This window comes from Sciurus vulgaris (assembly GCF_902686455.1).
Source record: "Sciurus vulgaris genome assembly, chromosome: 11".
In the NCBI taxonomy this organism is placed as follows: Eukaryota; Metazoa; Chordata; class Mammalia; order Rodentia; family Sciuridae; genus Sciurus; species Sciurus vulgaris.
The window spans coordinates 38,990,707-39,015,787 of NC_136472.1; the positions used below are offsets into that span (position 1 = coordinate 38,990,707).

The window sequence follows — 25,081 nt, forward strand, 5'->3', positions numbered from 1 at the left end:
ATGTTGGGAGGGAGACCTGGGCAGGTGGGGGAGTTAGTGCAGCCAGGCAGAGGTGAAGGATCATTCAGATATCTACCAACATCACTCAATTTCAAGTTAATAGCAAATTCTTCTACCCAAGATTTCTCCCAGGGTGATGTCAGAGGGCAATCCACAGCCTCTGTATAGCTGGATCTGCAGAAACAAGCCCCACTTGCCTCACACTGACTTCATAGGCAGCTGTAGGACCACAGGCAATGGGCACTCAGAAAAAGTGAGAGCAAACACCTCTGGGGCCCTTTTAGATATGCAGAATGTTAGGTTTCTTAGACTTACAAACAACACCAGGACTGCTGTGTGGTCCTTTTCTCCCCCTTTGGCCAATACAAATCCCACTGCACAGACATCCGACTTCCTTTCTGTCATTTGGAGAAGTGTGGATTATGGGGCTTACATGGAACACACAGAGGGGAACTCACAAACCCAGCATGTGAAATTAGCTATCCCTTTACCTTGTGATGAGGTCGTCACAGACCACAAAGATTTTCAGAACCAAAGCAGCAACCCATAAGGCAAGGGTCCAGATTCACAACTGTGAATAAGGGGACCTGGACTGGTGTCAGGGCATGATGCTGACTCATGCAGGGAGAGAAGAGGGGCTGCTTACCTTTCCTGATTGCACAGGGATGTGATCTGCCGGCAGACTGTGACGGTGTCTGCAATTCCTTTAAGACTTTCCTCACAGTGCGACACTAGGCATGTGGGCTAGATGCAGCCAATTATCAATCAGAAGGTCACATGCCAGGGGCAGTCTGCTAGATTCCAATTAGGAGGCCCACACTTAGAGGCACCTCTGTAATTTGGTATCATGCTCAGCAGAGTTTCTTAATTAGCATAACAAATGTTAGAAATGGGTTCTCAATGGCGAAGTTAGTAGTATCTAAGATATGTGGATTGGTTAGAATATGCTAGAGACACTCCACTCCTGTAGGAACTCAGTGTCTAGGGAGGCCTGGAATCATCACCGTTGGGCAAGGCTGTTCCCTTGAGTGGACGCTCGAGAAGAGCTGACTGCTTGTAGTTCATCTGAGAGATGCAAGGAACTGACAGGAGGGTGAAGATATGACACACAGGCGGGGGAAAGAGTCCATTACTACGGTGGGTGACTAGAGCTTACTTCCATGGGAGAACTCTGGAAATGATTTTAAAGATACATGTCAAAATTCCCCTAGCTAAGAGGCAAGGGAGCTGGGGTATTTGTACTCCCTCCACTGGCTAAGTCCCAGGCACTTCCAGCCATCATGGCATCCAGCATCCCAAGTGCATCCCTGCTGTAAAGATCAGTGGCTGGCTGTTGAAGTTCCAGCTGGCATGCTTACTGATGCGAAGAGGGTACAGCAAGAGTGACAATAGAGCTGCTCCTGCTCTTGCCTAAATCACTTTGTGGTCACGTCTTCACTGTAAGTTTGGTGGGTTCTATAATTGATTAATATGGACCATGAAACTTCATTTCATAAATATCTACATGTATACGGCATTTGTTCTGAGATCCTTTCCCTAATAACTTAGTTATTTGACAATGTAGGAAGATATTAATGAACCTCAACCCCCCAAACCTCAGAGCAGTGTTGAGTAGCTGGCTCAGCCAGTTGACAGTGTGGATGTCCTCTGTACACATATATTTGTCTAGTCCCAGGAAGCACATTCCCTCAGAATTATTAGGAAACCCCCGCGACATCACACGCACCTACCTGCACAGTGTAACTTCCCAGAGTGGTAGCCCGTTTAAACCGTCGACCTTGTTGCTGGGACATCATGAAGAGCTGGGCCAGGCGCTGCTCCATGACCCGGGCAAAACTCTGGTTGTACAGGCCCACCAGCGAATTGTCCACGCCCTGCAGCACTGTGGGTACAGAAGGCAGAGGGGATGCTCAGAGGACAGACTTCCCGCTGACTCAGTAACCACAACCACCGTCTGCCCTAGACAGCCTTGAGGCTCACTGTGCCCTACCTCATCCTCACCTCACTTTGCTCTCACCGCATCCCAAGAGTTAGGAATTATTATCCACCTCTTATGGATGTTGAAAAGTTTAACTGATTTGTCTAAGTCCACACAGCCAGTCTCTGGCAGAGCTGGGGTTCAAACTGAAGCCTACATGACTCCTGGCCTGGCTTCTTTCATCCATGAGCTGTGACATCTCTAACATGGCTCTATTAAACCCAGATTTCATTTAAGATGATACGTGTTGCTAAGAGTCCATATGGGAACACATGAGATCTGCAGGTCAGTGACTTGGGTTGCAGGTTGGTTCCTGCTCAGAAGCCCTGGCACAGGGTTACCTTGATGGTTTTTTTTTCTCAACAGCTTTACTGAGGGATGTCAGCTCCATCCTGCAACTCAGCCCCTTACATCTGGGCAAACCACCTGTTCAGTGTCCTCATCTCTCTCTCTCCCATGGAGTCTTTTTGGTGACCACCCCTAAAGCTGCCTAGGGTTTCTCAGGTCCTCTCTCACTGAAGAGTAAGACAAAATAAGGAAGAATAAACTCTCTCTCTTTCCTTTCTGGCTTTTGCCAGTTGTGTGGGACTTGGCAAGCCACTGGCCATCTCTGAGTCCAAGTCTTTCCTGTAAAAATGGAACATGTAGGCATTGACGATGGCATTCCAGGTCATGGAGGGGAGGTTAATGAGCACTGAGGTCATTCTAGGACTGCTGAGGCCACTACCCCCAAGACTAGTCTTTGCTCCGTGTCCCTTTGAAAGCACATTTCACCCCAAATGCACAAATACATCCTTCAAACAGTCATACCAAAAATTTTAAGTGCTAAAAATATGATCACTTTCTTAAAAAAACCAAAACTTACAAGGACTGGGAAAGTAATATAAGAGCCTCATTTAACAGAGTTCATTCTACCACAGTGCAGCCAAGGATGGTTAACACCACCCATCCACCAAGTACGGAAGTAACTTGTATGTGAAGAGGGTGTGGTCATTAAGGCACCCAGGACAGAAGGCTGCCAGGGGCAACCCTAAGGATCACATCCTACCCAGGGCCAGACCAAGCAGCCAACCACAGCAAGACACACAATAACAAGACGTAGGGCAAGACGCTGCAAGAGATCAAGAGAGAAATAAACCCACAGCTGGGTCTCCAGAATTATTTCTTTGAAGCCATAAGTGCCAAATAATCCCCCTGGAAGGTGCACGGCAGCTCTCTTTCTAGATCCCTTGTGAGAGACTCCAGCTCACCTGTCAGCTGAATTCCTGCACAGATGAAACTGCGGCCCTGTGTGATTCAGGTCCCCAAGAGGACTCTCGGAATTTCTCGAGGACTTCCTACCTGGGGGATGGGAACTTGTTGGTTCAAAGATAGATCATCTAGTAAAATTACAGACCAAACTGCCAGAGTATTACTCCTAAGTTGGCCTCTCTTGACCAGTGGACAAGAGGAAGAGAGGGGACCCAGGACAGGACAGGGACACCCTTGTGGATTATTTTATGGAACTTTCAGCCAAGATTCAAAGACTGACATTAAATAAAGGCAATAGTCAAAAGCCCCCAGGTGATGACAAAGTCCTGGAAATGGAGACTGTGATGTTTGTACAACACTGAATATTTCTTATACCATTGAATTATACCCTTAAAGATGTTAAAATGGTACATTTTATGTTATGAGTGTTTTACAATAAAAAAAAATTGAAAATGCCTCCAGGAAGTGCAAGAGGCTGTGGGAGTCACCCACAGAGGTGTGGTAGTCACCCACAGAGGTTCAGGAATCAACACCTGGACAATTCCCATACAATGTATTCCAGCTCCCCTGCAGAGAGAATGAGTTCTTCTTGGGGGGCCACTGGGGAGAGCTGGGGTTGCAGGCAGGGGCTTGAGTTTGAGCCCTGGCTCCCCCTTCCTGAGTGTTCCTGGGTAAGTCACTCGGTTTCTCTGGGCCTTAGCTCCTCACCTGAACACCGTTTACTTATGATTGTGTCTCTGTGAAGAACAGATAATTCATCTAGCACAGTGCTATAAGGCACTTGCCTGGATGTGAATAAACAGTAGCTATTACCTTTGTCAGTGGGACCCTTCTTTGCTAGACACCTAGTTACTACAGGAAGAAGTAGGGTCAGAAGACGAACTATGCCCCAAGATGTGGCTCCTCTCTCTTCCCCTAAGGAGTATGGCAGACCTGGGTCCTCTGGGCTTGTCTGTCTACCAGGTGGGCAGTGCACATTCCTCACCATGACACAGAAGCTCAGACCCCTCAGCACATCTACCAGGACCCTGGCAACCCACCTCAGACTCAGCCTGGGGGAAGCACACAGGTCCCTGGCTATATTCAAAGGAGCTCTATCCAGAAGATTCCATGACTTTTGCATCACCGTTCTCTCACTCCTTTATTTGCAATCACACCAGGCTTTAGGATTCACACAACCAGACCTGGTTCAGCCTCCTATACTCAAGTTGAATGGTTTTATTTGTGGTTGAAAAAAGATTCTTTGTACTCAACTGAGACTTCTCCCTCATCCTAAAGGTAAGAGTGTGAAGCAGAGAGGGCCTGAGTGACTTGCTCAAGGACACAGTAGGGTAGCCCAGAGCAGAACCAGAAATGGAAGAGATCCATCCTGGGTCTGGGGCATTTTGCCTTTGGTGAGTGAAGCGAAGAGATGAATCAGCCTGAGATGGCCTCTTACCTCTGCTAGGCAGCTCTATCGAGCTGGATTTTTCTAACTTGCCTCATATATACAAACCCAACTTCAGGGTCCCTGGAGGCAGGGTAGCCCCTAGGTTCTTGGGAAGGGAACTTCTGGGATCATCTTAAGCCAAAGATTTTCCAATTAAGAAGGGGTTTACCCTCTAGGAGAGAAGTGTACAGTTTGCAAAAACACATTCAACTAAGTTTAGTTGGAAAACATGTCAGGGTTTTAAAATATAAACTACAGAGAGGAGAGTTGCAGCTGTTAGCATCAGCAGAAGACACAGTGCCTGTGACGACCAGGAGGAAAGGTTGAAAAAGTTCCCTCATCTCTCAGCTCCCTGCCTCCTACCCCTTCTGTTGGTGATGGGCAGGTTGGAGGTGGCTACCCAGGGGTTCCGAAAGTGGTCCTGGGTGGAAGGGAAGGCAGAAGGGCCAGCCTGAAACCAGGCTCCAGCCCCTCCTAAGCACGAATCAACTGATTCAACCAGCCCCAAACACAGTGTTGGTGGCCACTCTGTTCCTGCAAAATGGCAAAAACAGCAAAAAGGAACAAGGGTTGCATAGTGAGTGGGCAGGGGGAAAGACCCAGGAGAAAAAGCAGGATGGAGGGTGAGGGGCTTTCTCTTAATGTCATGTCACTCAGATGGAGAAAAGGGTGATGCAGGTGGCCATCAAGGACAGCCTGGGTTCAAGAGTGGCTGCTTTATCACTGAATGCAAACCTTCAAATTCACAGGAGGGGAAAAGAGCTGCAGATGAAAAGGCACCATTCCTTGAGGAGGAAACCCGATTTTGTAAATGTTACATAACCTACTGCTTCCAAAAATGTGTCTCTGGGTTAGCCCTCTCTCTCCTGGGCATAAAACCTGATGGATTTGTTTCAAATTTCCTTTTAAAACATGTTTCTTTAGCTTGCCTTCTCTTTTAGCAGGTAAAATAATCTGTGTCTCGAAGGCTCTGAGTGTGGGGGGAGGAGAATTTTCTGCTTCTAAGAGGTCTTGAGCAGGCTGCACCCAGCAGAGGCGGGTGCCCCTTAGCTGGTATTTTAGGCACAGCCCAACTGCAGCTTGTATGGGACAATGGTGTGCAGGGCGAGTTTGAGACCAGCCTCCTCCCCCAGACTCCGAGCCTTGTAGGAGATTCCTCCCTCCTAGGAATGGGCTGAACTGGGTTCCCTAAATTTATATGTTGAAGTCCTAACCCCAGGTACCTCAGAATGCAACTGTATTTGGAGATAAAGTCTTTAAAGAGGTAATGAAGTTAAAATGAGGTCATGAGGGTGGGCCCTAATCCAACATGTCTGGTGTCCTTATAAGAAGAGGAAATTGGGACACAGGCAGAGGGAAAATCATGTGAAGACCCGGGGAGATGACAGTCATCCACTGGCAGGGAGAGAGGTCTCAGAAGAAACCATTCCTGCCGACACTGATCTCAGACTTGGAGCCTGCAGAAGTGTGAGATGGCAAACACCTGCTGTCTAAGCTCCCCGTCTGTGGTGCTTTGCAGCGATGTCCCAGCAAACCCATATTCTCTCCCTGCTTCTCCCCTGGATGACTGGGCTGGTCACTTTACCTCCTACTAACATCTGCTCTCCCTTTGCTCTCATTTCTTATTCCCTCATTTTCAGAGACAGTCTGGGCTTTTGAAAAACATAAATGGAACATTTTTGCTATTTCATGAAGTTCGGCTGCAAAATGACAAGGTAAAAAAAAAAGGACACACCACCCAAACACCCTGGTACTCCACCAGCCCCCACTGTCGGGGCATGCCAGGTCTGGTGCGGGGCAGGACTCCAGCCGGGCAGGAGTGACCGACCCTCCTGACTTTCATTTGGGTTTTATGAGGCATTGCCGAAGGGCCAACCATCTATAAACACAGCCATTCACAAGGACATGCCCTTGACATCCACAAGTATAGCTTCTGATAAGTCCAGTTTTTGCAAAGAGGAGGCACTGAGGGGAAGGGGTGTTTTCAAGGTACAATTTAAAAATGTTTAATAACCACCATCAGTGAGGGCTCTCCTTGGCTTGCTTGCATGCACTTCTGGTCCTGTAAGAAATAACTCCTTGACATATAAGACAGAACAAAAAATGTGCCAATCCTTTCACTGAATGGCATAGAGTTTTAAACGAACCCACACGACAGCATGAAGAAGGGGAAATAACAGAACAAGAAATTACCTGTAATTACCCAATAGTCTCTAGTTGTTTCTGATATATCAAGGTTGGGATATTCCAGTGCTAAAACAAACAAGAAACACATTGAATTACTTTTATAGGTTTTATATATAAATGGTTAAGGGAAACATAGACAACTGAATTGCGGTCTAGAAAACTGAAGTCTTAGTAAAAGGTGAACTTCCCTAGAAAAAGTGTTTAGGGTTTGTGGGTTTGTGCCCTTTGAGGTTTTCCATCCAAACCTTAAATGGAAAGTCCTCATCAAGAGCCACACCTGCCACCTGTGTTAGCTGGAGCTTACTCTTCAAAAACCATCCAGCCACCATCAAAGTCATTAGCAACTGTTACATCTTGAACGATTTTTTTTTTTTTTTTCCAATGCTAAGGGCTTACCTTGAGTAGCCAAATGCTTGTAACAAAAGTTCTCATGCTACTTCACCAGTATGGTGACTATCAGAGTTAACACATAGAAAGGAGTCAGTAGAGTGTCTGGTATATAGTTAGTGCTCAATAAATCTTAGCTGTGGTTCTATGAGAACATCAAGAGGGTGAGAGAAAGCAAACTCTGCACAGGCTTCCATGTGACAGGTGTCACCTTTTCATCCTCTTTTCCATAAAAGGCATCTTTCCTCCTACCTGGAAGCTTGCCAAATATATATTCCAAACTGTATGTGCATATTCAAAACTATTCTCAGTGGCTACTATGTGCTAAGCACATCACCTACACATTATCTCACTTATTTAGAGTATCAGAAACAACAGTAGAAGGAACTTATGAAACGATTTTGTTAATACGTGTTTATAAAAAAACTTGCCCATAACCCTGTGAAACATTAAGAATGATTTAAATTAAGGAATACAAATCTTTATTTCCTTTGGCTACCAAGTAAGTGTTTGGGGTACAAAATGTCAGCTGCATTGTCGTTGAATGCCTGCTGCATGGTAATGAGGATTATATAACTGAAGAATTAGAGGGAGGTGAGGCCACCGACTATGGGGACTTCATTAGGTGAAGTCACAGCGTTGACTACAAATAGGTCGCATTATGATATCTACAGCCAGGACAGGGCCTGAAGGTCAGGGAACATTTGTAAATAGCAGAGGTGGGAGAAAAGCCTAGAAACCTAGTTTGCCCAAGGACAGCTGCCCTTGCAGGCAGTACTGTGAACTCAGAAGGCAAACTGCCAGGATTCACAGCTCTCACTTGCTGTGGGAGAGCGGCCATCTTATAACCTCTTGGAAGTTCAGTTTCTTCTTCTGATTTTGCACCAACCTTATGGGATGGTCGTGAGAATTCAATGAGACAAGAGACTTGTGCAACATACTTTGCATCAATTCAACCTCCATTTATTGTGTTTTGGTGGTTCTTTTTTGACAATAGCATGTGGCCTAGCACAAGAGAGGCTTGTGAAATAGAGAAAGGCCCCAGGGAAGCAACAGGGCGCTGGAGGTGGCCTGGATGTACTCACGTTCAGCAATGGTGAGTGGCGGGTAGGTGAGGTAGAAGCCCACCAGCTCGGCTGAGAGCTGGCTCAGGAGGCTGCTGGCCACCGTGCCATTGAGGAATGTGCTCTGATTGCCCACGACGTACACCAAGGTGACGGCCTGGGAGGCGTTAGACGTGCTCACAATCTGCAGTGACATAGGAGGAAAGGGGAGGGAGACGTGCAGATGAGGGTCTGTTTCAAGGAGGCCATGAGGGCAAGTTTAAGCAGAAGGTCAGGGTAGGAACAGAAAGGGCAGTGGGAAAACAGCAAGGGAGAGACAAGAATGACAACCGTCATCAACGCTGATGGCTGGCCACACGCCAGGCACTGTGCTGAGGGAGCATGGGCTCACTTCATCCTTGCCACAACCCTGGGTGGTCTGTTGGGTCAGGACCCTCCCTTACAGATGACAAAACCGAGACCCAGAATGGTCAAGGGATTTGCCCAAGGTCACACAGCTCGAAAGTGACAGTCAAGATTCAAACCCAGGAAGTCTGACTTCAGGCTCTTTAACCAATGTGGTATGTTTTCTGGGGGCTAATTTATCTCATTTATGAGAAACCGACTTTTATGATTTTGGAAATAGAAAGCAGATAGTAAGAATGTTAAATTTAAGGAGGACAACTGCTCAGACAGAGAAGGTCTGAGTCAAATTTGCAGAGTTTTAAGGTTGAAAGAACCAGGAATGTATAGTGTTCCAGAGCTGTCACCAACCTTATCATGGCAGAACATACTTTATTCAGAAATAAAGAATGTTCTTTGAGAGCAAATTACATTTTCTTGTGATCTACTAATTCAATATCAAACATATTTTTTAAATCCTGAGATGGAATGATTTTCTTTGCATATTTTGTCTAATTCAGTTTTTTAGTTACTGGAAAATGAAGCTTTCTGGGTCAATGTATGGACAAAAATATCCTCAGATGAGATTTGAAAAACCACATGCAGGGGGAAGTCATTGGACTAGGTGGGACATTTTTGCTGGGTTCTGTGCAGTCCCCCCCTCCAGATACACTTGCCACCCACCCCTTCCGTCCTGCTCATGTCCTGCAAGCAGACCGTGTGGACCACTGCATGGGCTTCTATGTCTGCTGGCTTCAGCTAATGGGGGCTTGGGCAGATATGCCAGAGAGGGCAGTGAGGGAGATCAGGGTGCCTGTCAATCAGCTGTGACTGCTGCCTCTCCTCGGGCCCTCAGGGCCCACCGGTGACAGCCAGATCCTATGACATCCTTACCCTCACATCCACGAAAGGATGTCTACTACCCAACTCGCCTCGGACCACCTCACCTGAGTCTCCCCTGCCAGCAGGCCGACTGACACCTGGACTTTGTCAGACCTTTATGCTAAGACTACCTCCTCAGACCTGACCCTGAAAAAGACTGCGAGAAGAGCTTCTCCACGTTACCTCCCACTTTTTCTCACGTGTGACGTTCTCTTTCAATTCTCTAACCCAGAGCCATAGTCCCATGATGAATGATAAACCAACTCAATGTTTTTGCTCAACTCTTACTCTTCTCTCCAGAAAAGATATATAGCCCCAGGTATTCAGACCTCTGTCCAAGGTACCAAAAGGAAAGGCACAGATCCATTTAGCCCTTGATGGACTCCTATGTTACCTCCACCTTTTGGTTGTTGTGAATGATGTTGCTGTGAATACAGGTGTACAAATAGCTATCTGATTCCCTGCTGTCAATTCGTTCTGACACATATATGCGGCAATGGGATTGCTGGATCATATGGCAACACTATGTCTAATTTTTTAAGGACTCACCATACAGTTTTCCACAGTGGTTGCACCTATGGATAGTTTCACTAGCAGCGCACAAGAGGTCCAGTTTCTCCACATCCTCACCAGCACATAGTATTTTATGCTTTTTGTTTGTTTTAGAATGGTCGTCCTAATCAATGTGACGAGAACCTCATGGTTTTGCTTTACATATCATTTTTTTAAATTTACTTATTTATTTTTACAGACTGCATTGAGATTCACTGTACATAAATGGGGTACAACTTTTCATTTCTATGGTTGTACATGATGTAGATTCATACCATTCGTGGAATCATACATGTACATAAGGTAATGATGTCTGTTTCATTCCACCATTTTTCATATCCCTGCCCCCTCCTCCCTCACATTTCCCTCTATGTAATCTAAAGTTCCTCCATTCTTCTCTTACCCCCCCACCCCACACCCCCATTAGCATGATATTCTCCAATTCCATTCATTTATCTGCAAATGCCTTAATATTATTATTCTTTATGGCTGAATAATATTCCATTGTGCATATATACCACAGTTTCTTTACCCATTCATCTGTTGAAGGGTGTTGGCTCCAAAATCTAGTTATTGTGAATTGAGCTGCTATAAACATTGATGTGGCTGTGTTTCTGTAGTGTGCTGATTTCTTTAATGATTAGTGAGGTGGGCCATCTTCTCGTGTGCTTACTTGCTGTGTAAATCTGTTTTGGAGAAATGTCTATTGAAGTCATGTGTCCACTTCTAATTGAATTCTTTGGTTTTTTTTTTTTAACCATTGGGTTGTAGGAACTCTTTATATGCTTACATGTTCTGGATATTAACCACTTATCAGATATATGATTTACAAACATTTTATTTATTGTGGGTTTCTTTTCACTCTGTAAGTAGTGTCTTTTGATGGACCAAAGGTTTTTTTTTTTTTGTCAAAGGACCTTTATTTTATTTACTTATATGCAGTGGTGAGACTAGAACCCAGTGCCTCACACCTGCCAGGCAAGTGCTCCACCACTGAGCTACAACCTCAGCCCCTGGACCAAAGGTTTTAATTGGTGAAGTCTGATTTATTTATTGTTTCTCTTGTTGCCTGTGCTTTTGACGACATGTCTAACAAGTTGCCAAATACAGTGTCATGAAGTTCTTCCTCTGAGTCCTATAATTTTAGTTTTTCTAGTGAGGTTTTGATTCACTTTGAATCAATTATAGTAGACGACAGGTTAGGATCCAGCTTCATACTTTTGTATTTGGGAATCCAGTTTTCCAACTTGTTGGAAGATCTAGCCTTTCTCCCACTGAATAGCCCTGGCACGCTTGTCAATGATCATTCAACCAATACACAAGAGGGCTTATTTCTGAGTTCTTTTTTATTCTGTTGGTCCCTGTCTGTCTCTGTGCTGGCACCATGTTGTTTGAATTATCATAGCTTTTGATTTCTGTTTTGAAATCAGAAATTTTGAAACCTCCAAACTTTGTCCTATTTCAAGATTCCTTTGGCTATTCAAGGTCTCTTGAGATTCCATTTGAATTTTAGGGTAAGTTTCTCTATTTCCACAAGAAAAAAAAAAAAAAGATCACTGGGATTTTGATAGGGATTACATTAAATCTGTAGATCCCTACCTGGGTAATACCAGCATCAATTTTTAGTTTCCCAATCCATGAACATAGGATGCCTTTCCATTTATTTGTATCTTCTTGAATACACTCACTTTTTATTTATTTTTTATTTTATTTTTTTATTAAAAATCATAAATTTACATAGGGCAATATTGTTTGATTCATTCTGTTATCTTTTCCTTTCCCCCCACCCCTCCCACCCCTCCCACCCCTCTTTTCCCTCTATACAGTCCTTCCTTCCTCCATTCTTACCACCCTCCTTATCCCTAACCCTAAACCTAACCCTAACCCTAACACTAACCCCTCCTACCCCCCATTATATGTCCTCATCCGCTTATCAGCGAGATCATTCGTCCTTTAGTTTTTTGAGATTGGCTTATCTCACTTAGCATGATATCCTCCAATTTCATCCATTTGCCTGCAAATGCCATAATTTTATCATTCTTCATGGCAGAATAATATTCCATTGTATATATATGCCACAGTTTCTTTATCCATTCATCAACTGAAGGGCATCTAGGTTGGTTCCACAATCTGGCTATGGTGAATTGAGCAGCTGTGAACATTGATGTGACTGTATCTCTGTAGTATGCTGATTTTAAGTCCTTTGGGTATAGGCCAAGGAATGGGATAGCTGGGTCAAATGGTGGTTCCATTCCAAGCTTTCTGAGGAATCTCCATACTGCTTTCCAGAGTGGCTGCACTAATTTGCAACCCCACCAGCAATGTATGAGTGTACCTTTCTCCCCACATCCTCGCCAACACCTATTATTGTTTGTGTTCTTGATAATCGCCATTCTAATTGGGGTGAGATGAAATCTTAGAGTAGTTTTGATTTGCATTTCTCTTATTACTAGAGATGTTGAACATTTTTTCATATATCTGTTGATTGCTTGTACATCTTCTGTGAAGTGTCTGTTCATTTCCTTAGCCCATTTGTTGATTGGATTATTTGTATTCTTGGTGTAGAGTTTTTTGAGTTCTTTATATATTCTGGAAATTAGCGCTCTATCTGAAGTATGAGTGGCAAAGATATTCTCCCACTCTGTAGGCTCTCTCTTCACATTACTGATAGTTTCCTTTGCTGAGAGAAAGCTTTTTAGTTTGAATCTATCCCAGTTGTTGATTCTTGCTTTTATTTCTTGTGCTATGGGAGTCCTGTTAAGGAAGTCTGATCCTAAGCCAACAAGTTGAAGGTTTGGACCTACTTTTTCTTCTATAAGATGCAGGGTCTCTGGTCTGATTCCGAGGTCCTTGATCCATTTTGAGTTGAGTTTTGTGCAGGGTGAGAGGGGTTTAATTTCATTCTGTTGCGTATGGTTTTCCAGTTTTCCCAGCACCATTTGTTGAAGAGGCTATCTTTTCTCCATTGCATATTTTTGGCACCTTTGTCTAGTATGAGAAAATTGTATTTATTTGGGTTTGTACCCATGTCCTCTATTCTGTACCATTGATCTACCTGTCTATTTTGGTACCAATACCATGCTGTTTTTGTTACTATTGCTTTGTAATAGAGTTGAAGATCTGGTATTGCGATACCCCCTGCTTCGCTCTTTCTACTGAGGATTGCTTCAGCTATTCTGGGTTTCTTATTCTTCCAGATGAATTTCATAATTGCTTGCTCTATTTCTGTAAGGTACATCATTGGGATTTTAATTGGAATTGCATTGAATCTGTATAGCACTTTTGGTAGTATGGCCATTTTGACAATATTAATTCTGCCTATCCAAGAACATGGGAGATCTTTCCATCTTCTAAGGTGTTCTTTAATTTCTTTCTTTAGTGTTCTGTAGTTCTCATTGTAGAGGTCTTTCACCTCTTTTGTGAGATTGATTCCCAAGTATTTTATTTTTTTTTATGCTATTGTGAATGGGGTAGTTTTCCTAATTATTCTTTCCAAAGATTCATCACTTATGTATAAAAATGCATTGGATTTATGAGCATTGATCTTGTAACCTGCTACTTTACTGAATTCACTTATGAGTTCTAAGAGTTTTCTGGTGGAATTTCCAGGTTCCTCTAAATATAAAATCATGTCATCAGCGAACAGGGATAGTTTGAGTTCTTCTTTTCCAATTCGTATCCCTTTAATTTCTTTGGTTTGTCTAATTGCTCTGGCTAGAGTCTCAAGAACAATGTTGAATAGAAGTGGTTAAAGAGGGTATCCCTACCTTGTTCCAGTTTTTAGGGGGAATGCTTTCAGTTTTTCACCATTTAGAATGATATTGGCCATGGGCTTAGTGTAGATGGCCTTTATAATGTTAAGGAATGTTCCCATTACCCCGATTTTTTCTAGTGTTTTGAGCATGAAGGGATGCTGTATTTTATCAAATGCTTTTTCTGCATCTATTGAAATAATCATGTGATTCTTAACTTTTAGTCTGTTGATATGGTGAATGACATTTATTGATTTCCTGATGTTGAACCAACCTTGCATCCCTGGGATAAAACCCACTTGATCATGGTGCACTATCTTTTTAATATATTTTTGTATGTGATTTGCTAAAATTTTGTTGAGAATTTTTGCGTCAATGTTCATTCAGGATATTGGTCTGAAATTTTCTTTCCTCGATGTGTCTCTGTCTGGTTTAGGTATCAGGGTGATATTGGCTTCATAGAATGAGTTTGGGAGGGTTCCCTCCTCTTCTATTTTATGGAATACTTTGAGAAGTATTGGAATGAGCTCTTCTTTAAAGGTTTTGTAGAACTCAGCTGAGAACCCATCTGGTCCTGGACTTTTCTTTGTTGGTAGGCTCTTGATGACCTCTTCTATTTCATTGCTTGAAATTGATTTATTTAAGTTGTGTATATCCTCCTCGTTCAGTTTAGGTAATTCATATGTCTCTAGAAACTTGTTGATGTCTTCGAGGTTTTCTGTTTTGTTGGAGTATAGATTTTCAAAATAGCTTCTAATTATGTTTTGTATTTCACTCGTGTCTGTTGTGATATTTCCTTGTTCATTCCAAATTTTAGTAATTTGAGTTTTCTCCCTCTTTCTCTTTGGTAGTGTGGCTAAGGGTTTATCAATTTTGTTTATTTTTTCAAAGAACCAACTATTTATTTTGTTAATTTTTCCAATTGTTTCTTTTGTTTCAATTTCGTTGATTTCGGCTCTGATTTTAACTATTTCCTGTCTTCTACTACTTTTGGTGTTGGTCTGCTCTTCTTTTTCTAGGGCTTTGAGCTGTAGTGTTAAGTCATTTATTTGATTTCTACTTCTTTTGTTGAATGCGCCCCATGAAGTAAATCGTCCTCTAAGTACTGCTGTCATAGTGTTCCAGAAGTTTTGATATGATGTGTCTTTGTTCTCGTTTACTTCTAAGAATTTTTTAATTTCCCTCCTGATGTCTTCTGTTATCCATTTATCATATAATAGTGTATTATTTAATCTCCAAGTATTGGAGAAGTTTCTGTTTTTTATTTTGTCATTTATTTCTAATTTCAATCCATTATGACCTGATAGAGTACAAGGTAGTATCTCTATCTTCTTGTATTTGCTAACAGTAGCTTTGTGGCATAAAACATGGTCTATTTTAGAGAAGGATCCATGTGCTACTGAGAAGAAAGTGTATTCATTCTTTGTTGGATGGTATATTCTATATAAGTCGGTTAAGTCCAAATCGCTGATTGTGTCATTGAGATCTATGGTTTCTTTATTCAATTTTTGTTTGGACGATCTATCCAGCGGTGAGAGAGGTGTGTTAAGATCGCCTAGTATTATTGTGTTGTGGTCTATTTGATTTCTGGAATTGAGAAGGATTTGTTTGACGTTCATGGATGAGCCAATGTTTGGGGCACAGATATTTATGATTGTTATGTCTTGCTGATTTATGCTTCCCTTAAGCAGTATGTAATGTCCTTCTTTATCCCTTCTGACTAGTTTTGGCTTAAAGTCCACATTATCTGAAATGAGGATGGATACTCCAGCTTTTTTGCTATGTCCGTGTGCATGGTATGTTTTTTCCCATCCTTTCACCTTTAGTCTATGGGTATCTCTTTCTATGAGATGAGTCTCTTGCAGGCAGCATATTGTTGGATTTTTCTTTTTAATCCAATCTGCTAGTCTATGTCTTTTGATTGATGAGTTCAGGCCATTAACATTCAGGGTTATTATTGTGATATGATTTGTAGTCCCAGTCATTTGACTCATTTTTGTTTTTTTGACATGATTTGGTTTCTCCTTTATTTGGCTATTCCTTTAGGCTAGTTCCTCCCATTGGTGACTTGCATCGTCATTTTTCATCTCTTCCTCATGGAATATTTTGCTGAGAATGTTCTGTAATGCCGGCTTTCTTTTTGTAAATTCCTTTAGCTTTTGTTTATCATGGAAGGATCTTATTTCATCGTCAAATCTGAAAGTAAGTTTTGCTGGGTATAAGATTCTTGGTTGGCATCCATTTTCTTTCAGGGCTTGGTAAATGTTGTTCCAGGCCCTTTTAGCTTTTAGGGTCTGGATTGAAAAATCTGCTGATATTCTTATTGGTTTCCCCCTGAATGTAATTTGATTCTTTTCTCTCGCGGCTTTTAAAATTCTGTCTTTATTTTGTATGTTAGGTATTTTCATAATAATGTGCCTTGGTGTGGGTCTGTTGTAATTTTGTATATTTGGAGTCCTATAAGCCTCTTGTACTTGGTTTTCCATTTCATTCTTCAGATTTGGGAAATTTTCTGATATTATTTCATTGAATAGATTGTTCATTCCTTTGGTTTGTTTCTCTAAGCCTTCCTCAATCCCAATAATTCTTAAATTTGGCCTCTTCATGATATCCCATAATTCTTATAGATTCTGTTCATGATCTCTTACCATCTTTTCTGTTTGGTCAACTTTGTTTTCAAGATTAAATATTTTGTCTTCAATATCTGAGGTTCTGTCTTCCAGGTGTTCTATCCTATTGGTTATGCTTTCTATGGCGTTTTTAATTTGGTTTATTGTTTCCTTCATTTCAAGGATTTCTGTTTGTTTGTTTTTTTTCAGTATCTCTAACTCTTTATTGAAATGATCTCTTGCTTCCCGTATTTGCTCTTTTAACTGTTGATTGGTGCGATCATTCAATGCCTGCATTTGCTCTTTCATCTCTCCTTCAATGCCTGCATTTGCTCTTTCATCTCCTCGTTTGCTTCCCTGATTGTTTTAATTATGTACATTCTGAACTCCCTTTCTGACATTTCTTCTGCTGTGCTGTCATTGGGTTTTATTGATATAGTATCTAGGTTTGTTTGGGACATTTTCTTCCCTTGTTTTCTCATATTGGTCAGATGTCAGTGGGACTCTGTGATATTGCAGATTTCCTCTATTTGTTTATAGTGTTCCTGTAGATTTCCAGTGTATCACCTCCCAGCCTTCAGTAGCCTGAAGTCTTGGAGTAACTTGATAATGCAGTGCTTCCGAAGAAAGCTGCCCCTAGCCCGCTACTGGTTCCAGGGCTTGGAGCTGGCTCTGTGTGGAAAGACTCTCACTGGGGGGCCTGCTCCGAGAAGCTGACCGTGTGGGAGGAGCCCACCGCTGGAGTGCCCAGGGCTGCCTGGAGAAGACTCTATCTGCCCTGCCCTACTCTAATAAGCCACCTGAATCCAGGCCTGCCACCCGGGCTGAGCTTCACCAGGTGGGGGAGACTCACCCCGTGGTTCTATTTTAGTCCAAGTCTCTCAATGCCTCCCCTTCTTTAATCCTGGGTTCTGGAGCAACTGGAGATGCAGTCACCCTCTAGTCCGCCATCTTGGATCGCCCCGTGGAAAAAGCCTGCGTACACTCACTTTTTATAACCAAGAAAACTGTGAACATTCCTGGTGACTACACCATCTCCAAAAATAAGAGGTTCCTTAGGCCTGAGACAAAGGCCACAGCAGTGGTCCCTGAGAGTCATGCCCTGTTCTCCAGAAGAATCAGCCCCTTCAGGGAACACTTTCCCATCACAGTTTTACTCTTGGATGCCTGTAACTCCTGACCTGGTCTCTAACTTCTCGCTCATTCATGCCACAGTTCATTTAGTTACTTAGCCCTTCAGGCTGATGGAGCCAAAAGCTGTTTTTCTGGCTACCCAGCACCCATTCTGCCTTCTTCTATGACAGCACCACAATATTTCGGGGGAACCACCTCTCTGCACCTCCCTCTCCATGTGCCTTGGAGGGGGCTGCCCCACCCAGGTTCCAGGAGTAGGCATCTGAGCCACGCCTGGTTCATCTCCCTGGCCACAGTCACTGATTCTGGAATGGGCACAGTGGGTCCAAGGAGAACCAGCCCCAGAATTTTGACTGAAATGTCAACAAAAATGGTACTTTGATTCCACAAGATTATAAGCAGTAAGTATGAGGTGCCCGAGGACACCAGCAGAACCACAGCAAAGCAAGCCAAAAGATGAAGGGAGGATTTCATGAAGAAATCACTGTGGCACCTGGATCCAGTTGTGCCTGAAGTAAATAAACTGTGAGCTTTTCAGCTGTGTGAGCCAACTGCTTCCTCTTTTTGCTTAAGCCTTATTAGCCTGGAGTCCCTGACAACCAAAGCAGTACTAATTTAATCAGCTACAATCTCGTCCATAATACCAAAGCTAGACAAGTTTTTAAAGTCATGTTCAGTGACTCTCATAATATATTAATTAAATATTTACATGATCATATTCCATAAAAGATTCAAGGTACCTTGCACATTTTATTTAATACAATAAAATGAAAAGTAATTCACTATATAACCACATCCTAGAAAAACAAATAAAAGACAGGGATGTGGTTAGCATGTAGTTGTCTGTGCCTGACATAGGGTCCAGGAGAGTTGCTGAAGTTACACAACAGATTTGGTTCTGGGCTTCCTGTCAGCCAAGGCAAAAAGCAAAATAGAGTTAATAAAATGATGGATCTGATTATCCATTAATTTTAAAACCTCCCAAAATGTTCAAGAACATCTAAAAATCTGTTTAGATACAATATTCAAATCACCTGTTGTAGTCTTTTTCAAGGAAGCTTTGTTAGTTGGTTGATAAAATGTCATCTGATGGTGTATAACTAGCACCCAACAACACAAGAGAGTATTCTTAAGGCCAAGGGCAGCTTATTTATCTTGGTGTCCCTCCAAATGACTGATAAATAGCAAGAATTCAATAAATCTGTGCTTCCTGAATACAATTAAAGTATGTTCTGCTGCCAAGAGCCAACTAGGCTTATGCACCTGTGAGAATCACAAATCCAATCAGAAAGAAAAAGAGTTCCCTTAAGACAGCTGAGTCACACTCCTTACATAAATCTTAAGTCTCTGACATATTTTTAGATCCTTGTCTAATATGAACCAAATCATAATGAGATACTTCCCTATACACTTTGGATGAATCTAGAAAAGGAAAGCTGCTCATTCAAATCAAATTGTATGCTTTCTACATCATATTGGCTTTGCTGATAATTCACTTATGCTAAATGTCAATTTCAAAAGCACTGGGTCTAATTGCAAAGGCTTTAGTTCAGTAGTCAAAACAGAGACATTGAACAGTAGAGTTAATTAGAGGAATTTGGGGGGCGGATGAATATCATTGAGAAGCGTCTGTCCTTAGTGGGATGATATCTATGTAATTGCAAAAACTGGGTCTTAGAAAGGATGTTAGTGGTTTGTGCACTGTTATACAGGAAGCCAAAATACATGGTGTATCAGGAGTGGGATTTCCCTGGGAAAGAATTCATGAGTCTGCAAAAAGTTTCATGGAGGCCTTCATTGCATGTCGCAGAGATGCTAGTAGAGCTTGGTGGATAAGAGGATGAACTTTTTTGGCTTAAGTCTTTGTTCCATTCTTTTCCAGAAGGTGTGACCTTCTGGAAGTTTCATAACCTCTCTCTCAGTTCCCTTTTGTGTAGAATGGGGGTAAGAATATCACAGAAAAATGTCTTGAGTATTTTGTAGCAAAATATTTGTAAAACGTACCATGGCTCTCAGCATACAGTAAGCTCTCAATATAAAATGTGTGTGTGTGTGTGTGTGTGTGTGTGTGTGTGTGTGTGTGAGAAAGAGAGAGAAAGAGGACCGTTCATGCGGATATCAGAAATACAACCAGATGCAAATTATAGAACAGGCAAATCTTGATGAGTTAGCTATTTAAAATGGATTCATTTATTCTTTTCATATGAGACATTTGATATGTTTTACATGGTAGATTCTAGTTCAATTTTTTTTGAGATTTTAAAAATTTATTTATTTTGATTCATTGTACACAAGTGGGGTACAACTGTTGTTTCTCTGGTTGTTCATGAATTAGAGTTGCACCATTTGTGTAATCATACATGTACATAGGGTAATGATGTTTGTCTCATTCTGTTATTTTTCCATCCCTCACCCTATCCCCACCCCTCTTTTTCCTCTATACAATCCATCCTTCTTCCATTCTTGCCTCCCTCCCACCCGCCCCCATTATGTATCATCATCCACTTACCAGAGAGATCATTTGGCCTTTGGTTTTTGGGGATTGGCTTATCTCACTTAGCATGATATTCTCCAACTGCACTAGTTCATTTTTTCAAAATAATAAGTATATGAGAAAGACCCAAAGAAGCAACACATGAGAAAATATAAAACCCTAAACCATAGCAGGTGCACAGTGACACAGCATCCCTCCTGTCATGGCCAGACCTCAGACATCCTCACCAATGCCATATTGGTCTACATCATCTGTTCAAGTAGAAAGTTACACTTACATAAGACAGCTTTGAAATGGGGGACCCAACTCATTTCTTACCAACGTTTGTGTTCTGATTGTCAATTAAGTAGCCTAAAACCCCTCCTCCCTACCTGAACCATCAGGTTGCTTTTGGTATTCAGGACCTTCTTCTCCGCATCCTGGAATGCCTTCTGCAGCCTCTGCTCCATGGTCTGAGCAAACTTGCAGGAATGTATGTTATCTGACTGGCTCACAAACTGCAGCACTGGAATGAAAATAATAAATCAGCACTCACCAAAGCTTTCCATCTCAGTTCCTTGGACTTAATAGCAACCATCATACAAAACAGCATAAGAAATTTCAGGTTAGAGAAATTAGGCAAATAAACAGTTAGGACAGTCAAGGTTTGATTATAGTTTTGAAAGTGGCTCTTAAAATGATTTGTAACAAAGAACAAATTTAAAGCATGATCTAACCTGAGATTCCCTCCAATGTGATTTTACTTGATTGGAAAATACACACATCTGCTGAAAGACCAACAAATAATAACCTAAGAGAGATCATGACTTCTATTTCTTTGAAGGGAGAAAAAAAAATCAATTGACCTCCATTACTCAGTTGATTGAGTGTTCCCATCTCAAAGGTTCCTCCACTTTTGTGGTTTACAAACTTTGCAAATCAGAAATCACCAGGGAGCTTGAGAGAAAGAAAGAATCCAAGGCCTAAGCTCAGAGATCCTGATTCAGTGATATCTGGAACCCTGATGCTCCAAACTACAGATTTTATGGAGGCTCAACTCTTATTAGTGTCCACTGGTAATACAGGAAAAAAAGCAATAAGGTACTCAGTGATCATATGTTCTAATCATAAGTTGGAATAAAAACTCCTAATATGGACATTTCTAACAAACTCAGGGTTAGAAAAGTTTAGGATGATGAGCAGGGGACTTGGACCTTTGATTAGCAGGATACTTTAAAGTGCACAGAAGGTGCACAGGACTTTAAAAGATGGCAGAGCAGCCAGCAGTGGAGTTTTTAGACAGGTATCTACTCAGTACTACCCGTGATCTCAGACTGCACAGGACTTTCCTTCTGAGTTACTTGCCTGTTTTCAGCTGGAAGTAGCCTGCAGGCTGGGGCTTCCATGGGGAGGCAAGGACGGCCACAGACTGTAAGTTTGGGGTATGTTGCTTCAGATCTGCAGTGACGTTGCTGACTCCATAAATACCCAGCATTTCTATCACAACGGCAGGCAAGTATACCAACCTTCCTTTGGTGGCATAATAACCAACTGTGATGTTATGAGAATGTTCCAGAATGTCCACCTACAAAACAAATGGACCCCCAGAACTCACTGTTTATTTCCACAGTACTTTAAGTTCTTAGCATTTCTGAGAACCACAACTGTTTCTTAGCAAGGCAGGGGGAATAGGATTCTCTTCTTCCACAAATATTCTAACAACCCTGCACAGCATACGTGGATTAAAGCAGAAGTATGACAATACAACAAAATAAAATTTACATCAAATCTACATGGGATAAAATTAAATCTGTAGTTTAGATTCTTGAAGTGCCTCAGTATAATCCTGTGAGCACTCATTATTACCTAAAAGGAAGAGAGGAGATAGTGGACAGAAGAAATTTCCAGCAAATGGTATGCTGGGGAAAACAGTTTTATTATATTTCTCATCATTTATTAGAATTAAAAGGCAGAAATGATAAATTAAGTGGGGCACCTTCCAGAGATGGGTCAAGAAGTCAACAAAGTGAATTCCTTAATCTAGAAGCAGAGAGAAGACTTGTTCAGATTTGGCTCTATCTTTGGCTTGGACACTGGTTCAAGGCTAAGGTACAGATAAGTCACAGAAAGTTTGTCTCAGAGATAAGTCAAGGGACCCCGATGACCTGAGCTCTTTCTCTCTCAACAGGAAGATTTTAAGGCTGTAGAATTTCTTCTTATTTTGTTTTCCTTTTTTTTGGTATTATATACTAAGTTCTGAGTGTAATGTTTGTTATAGAATCAGCATTTCTGGAGTAATAATTCCCTCTAATATTACTGCTACCACTGTAATATAATTATACAATAACGTCTAGGTTTATTTCCTTTCAATTTTTTTCCAAGGGATCCATGTATATTTCACTTCCATACATATACATATATAAATGCATACATACACATACGTGCATGCACTATAGATATTGCTTCATAACCTCCTTTTCCCCCTTTTATTTATTATTTATTTATTTATTGGGTGGTGCTGGCGATGGAACCCAAGGCCTTGTGCATGGTAGGCAAGTGCTCTACTGCTGAACTGTACTCCCAGTGGTTTTGTTGTTGTTGTTGTTGATTTGATTGGTCGTTTTTTGCTTAAAAAAAAAAAAAGAATTTTATTGTCTCATAGTTCTTGGGGCTGGAAGTCTGAAATCAGGATTGACCAGCATGGTCAGGTTCTGGGAAGGGCTCTTCTTCCCACCTGCAGGCAGCTGCCTTCTCACTGTGTGCTCATGTGGCCTTTCCTTAGTGGGTTCTTGCAGTGTGTCCCAAATTTTTTTTTTCTTTTATTGTGGCAAAGTACACATCTCACACCATCTACCTGATTAACCATCTTTAACTGTACAGTTCAATGGTATTAAAAACATATGTAACAGGTACAATCAGCAGCACCACCCACCTCCAGAACTCTTTTCATCTTGTAAAACAGAACCTCTTAGGTCAGAGTGTTTTCAAGACCTGCTTCCCCGCCCCCATTCTTGCATATACATAGGAGAGTCATGTGGGACTGGGGATATGGCTCAGTGGCAGAGAGCTTGCCTGGCATGCATGAGGTCCAGGGTTCAAGCTCCAGGACTGCAAAAAGAAAAAGATAAAAAGTGCCATGTGTATTTTCCAAAGAAACCAAGGTCATTAATTTCGCAACAGGATGGGAGTGCTTTGGTCCCTCTGCGGTGCATTCTCATTGTTTTTTTTCCTAAAGATGGTGTAAAAGATGACTGTAGGTGGAACCAGAGAAGCTTCAGAACAAACCATAAACAGGTTGAAACAACAGCCAGCTCACCCAGTGAGAGAGCTGCTCCCCTTTCAACCCTTCTAATTAGCTCAAAGAACAAGCCAAGCCAGGTCAGGGACTATTTGCTTTCGACACCTCTCTAACCCTTGTTAGTTGTCCTTAAACAAAGGACACCAGGCTCAGCTTTGGCTTTAACGAGCTGTTTGGTTTCCATTCTTCTCACTTTTACCACTATCTTTTATTTGTGGCAAATGATCCTGATTTCCATGTGTGGTGGTAATAACAAATGTCCTTTCAAAAGAAATGCATTTAAAATGTTCAAAGTGAGGGCTGGGGTTCTTGTTCCATGGTAGAGCGCTTGCCTAGCACATGTGAGGCACTGGGTTCAGTCCTCAGCACCACATAAAAACAAATAAATAAAACAAGAAGGTATTGTATCCATCTGCAACTTAAAAAACTTTCTAAAAATTTAAAGTGAGCTAGTTTTTAATAAAAAAAAAAATGAATGCTGATTGTTCCAGTGGTCTGGAGTAAGGTGCAGAAAAGACCAAAGCTATATAAGTAGTTGGAAAATAGCTAAAGTTTGTGGAAAACTTTATGAGGCAACTAAATGGGAACATTCACATTTCAATGGTCAAGTAAAATTTCTGGGGTAGAAACCACACAAGCATCCCAGGGAGTACGTTTTTGTTGTTTCTTTCATTTTTTTCCCCCTCTCTCCATGCCCGCCTGTTTGTCTGTCTTTCATTCTTTCTTTCTTCTTTAGAATTATAGAAGAGAGATTGACAATGACCCATAAACTATGTGCCAAATCCATTACTAGTCCTTGGTGTGATGGGTGGGGAGGGGACCACTGAGCTGAACACAGCTGTCGAACAGAACATCAAAGGAAGAAGCCAGAACAATATTTCTAAGTGGTGTAAAAGGGAGTCCACTGACTGCCAATCACATTTATTGCTCTAACACTTGGAATCAAACCAAAAGAGTGTAAAACAAAGCTTCCATCACTTGGACATGCCACCAAAATCAGCCAGCAGTTGTTAAACAGTACTTGGCATTAAAGTGTTCAGAGGGGAAAAAAAAAAAAAATGTTTACTTCCCAGTGTGCTGCTGGCAATTTAAGCAAAGTTGGACTTGATTTACAAGTCCAAATAATTTTTAAATGTCCAGAAATAAATCACTATTTAAAATGGTGTGAAAGATAAAAGAACAAACAAGGAATGGTTTCTAGAAAATTACAGACAATATTAAATGCTCTCCCTACACGATGAGAAAACAGAACAGTTTAAAACAGTATATCCAGGTTTTATAAAAAAAAAAAAAAATCAACATAGGCAATTAGTCTCAGTTTTCCATCTCAAAATGTGACCTTTTTCTCCAGCATATTAGCTATTTACTAAAGTGGAGAAAGATTCCACTTTTGGCAAATGTGGATGTGGTACCTAGGAATGATGAAGACAATCTAAACATCACCTGGACCCCCGAGGGAGAAGGGAACAGGTTAGCTGGGTGCAAAGCAAGGCGCTTACGTGAGCAGAGACGTCGTTCTGGTGGAAAGCCTTCCGCAATGCCTGCGTGAGCCCTCTGGCTACATTGAGCTTCAAGGACTCAATGCTCTGCCCTCTCCTCTGGGTTAGAAAGAGAACTGTGGGGTAAAACAAGCAGGTAATGAGAGTGAGGTCCAAACCTCATAATGAACATGCCCTCCCTTCCTCTGGGCACCCTCTCCTACAA

The 25,081-nt window shown here is 41.9% G+C and overlaps 1 protein-coding gene across 9 annotated transcripts in view; it reads right to left on the reverse strand.

Annotated features, from left to right (window-relative positions):
- KIAA1549L (KIAA1549 like) overlaps positions 1 to 25,081 on the reverse strand; it is a 253,214-nt gene that overhangs the window by 77,470 nt on the left and 150,663 nt on the right. For all 9 annotated transcript variants that reach the window (XM_079104428.1, XM_079104427.1, XM_079104424.1 and 6 more), the window contains 6 exons: positions 24,877 to 24,992; positions 21,445 to 21,664; positions 20,472 to 20,605; positions 8,318 to 8,480; positions 6,852 to 6,911; positions 1,731 to 1,882 (listed from right to left, as the gene is read on the reverse strand). In XM_079104428.1, coding sequence (XP_078960554.1) covers positions 1,731 to 1,882; positions 6,852 to 6,911; positions 8,318 to 8,480; positions 20,472 to 20,605; positions 21,445 to 21,664; positions 24,877 to 24,992 — 845 coding nt within the window. The remainder of the gene's footprint in view (positions 1 to 1,730; positions 1,883 to 6,851; positions 6,912 to 8,317; positions 8,481 to 20,471; positions 20,606 to 21,444; positions 21,665 to 24,876; positions 24,993 to 25,081) is intronic.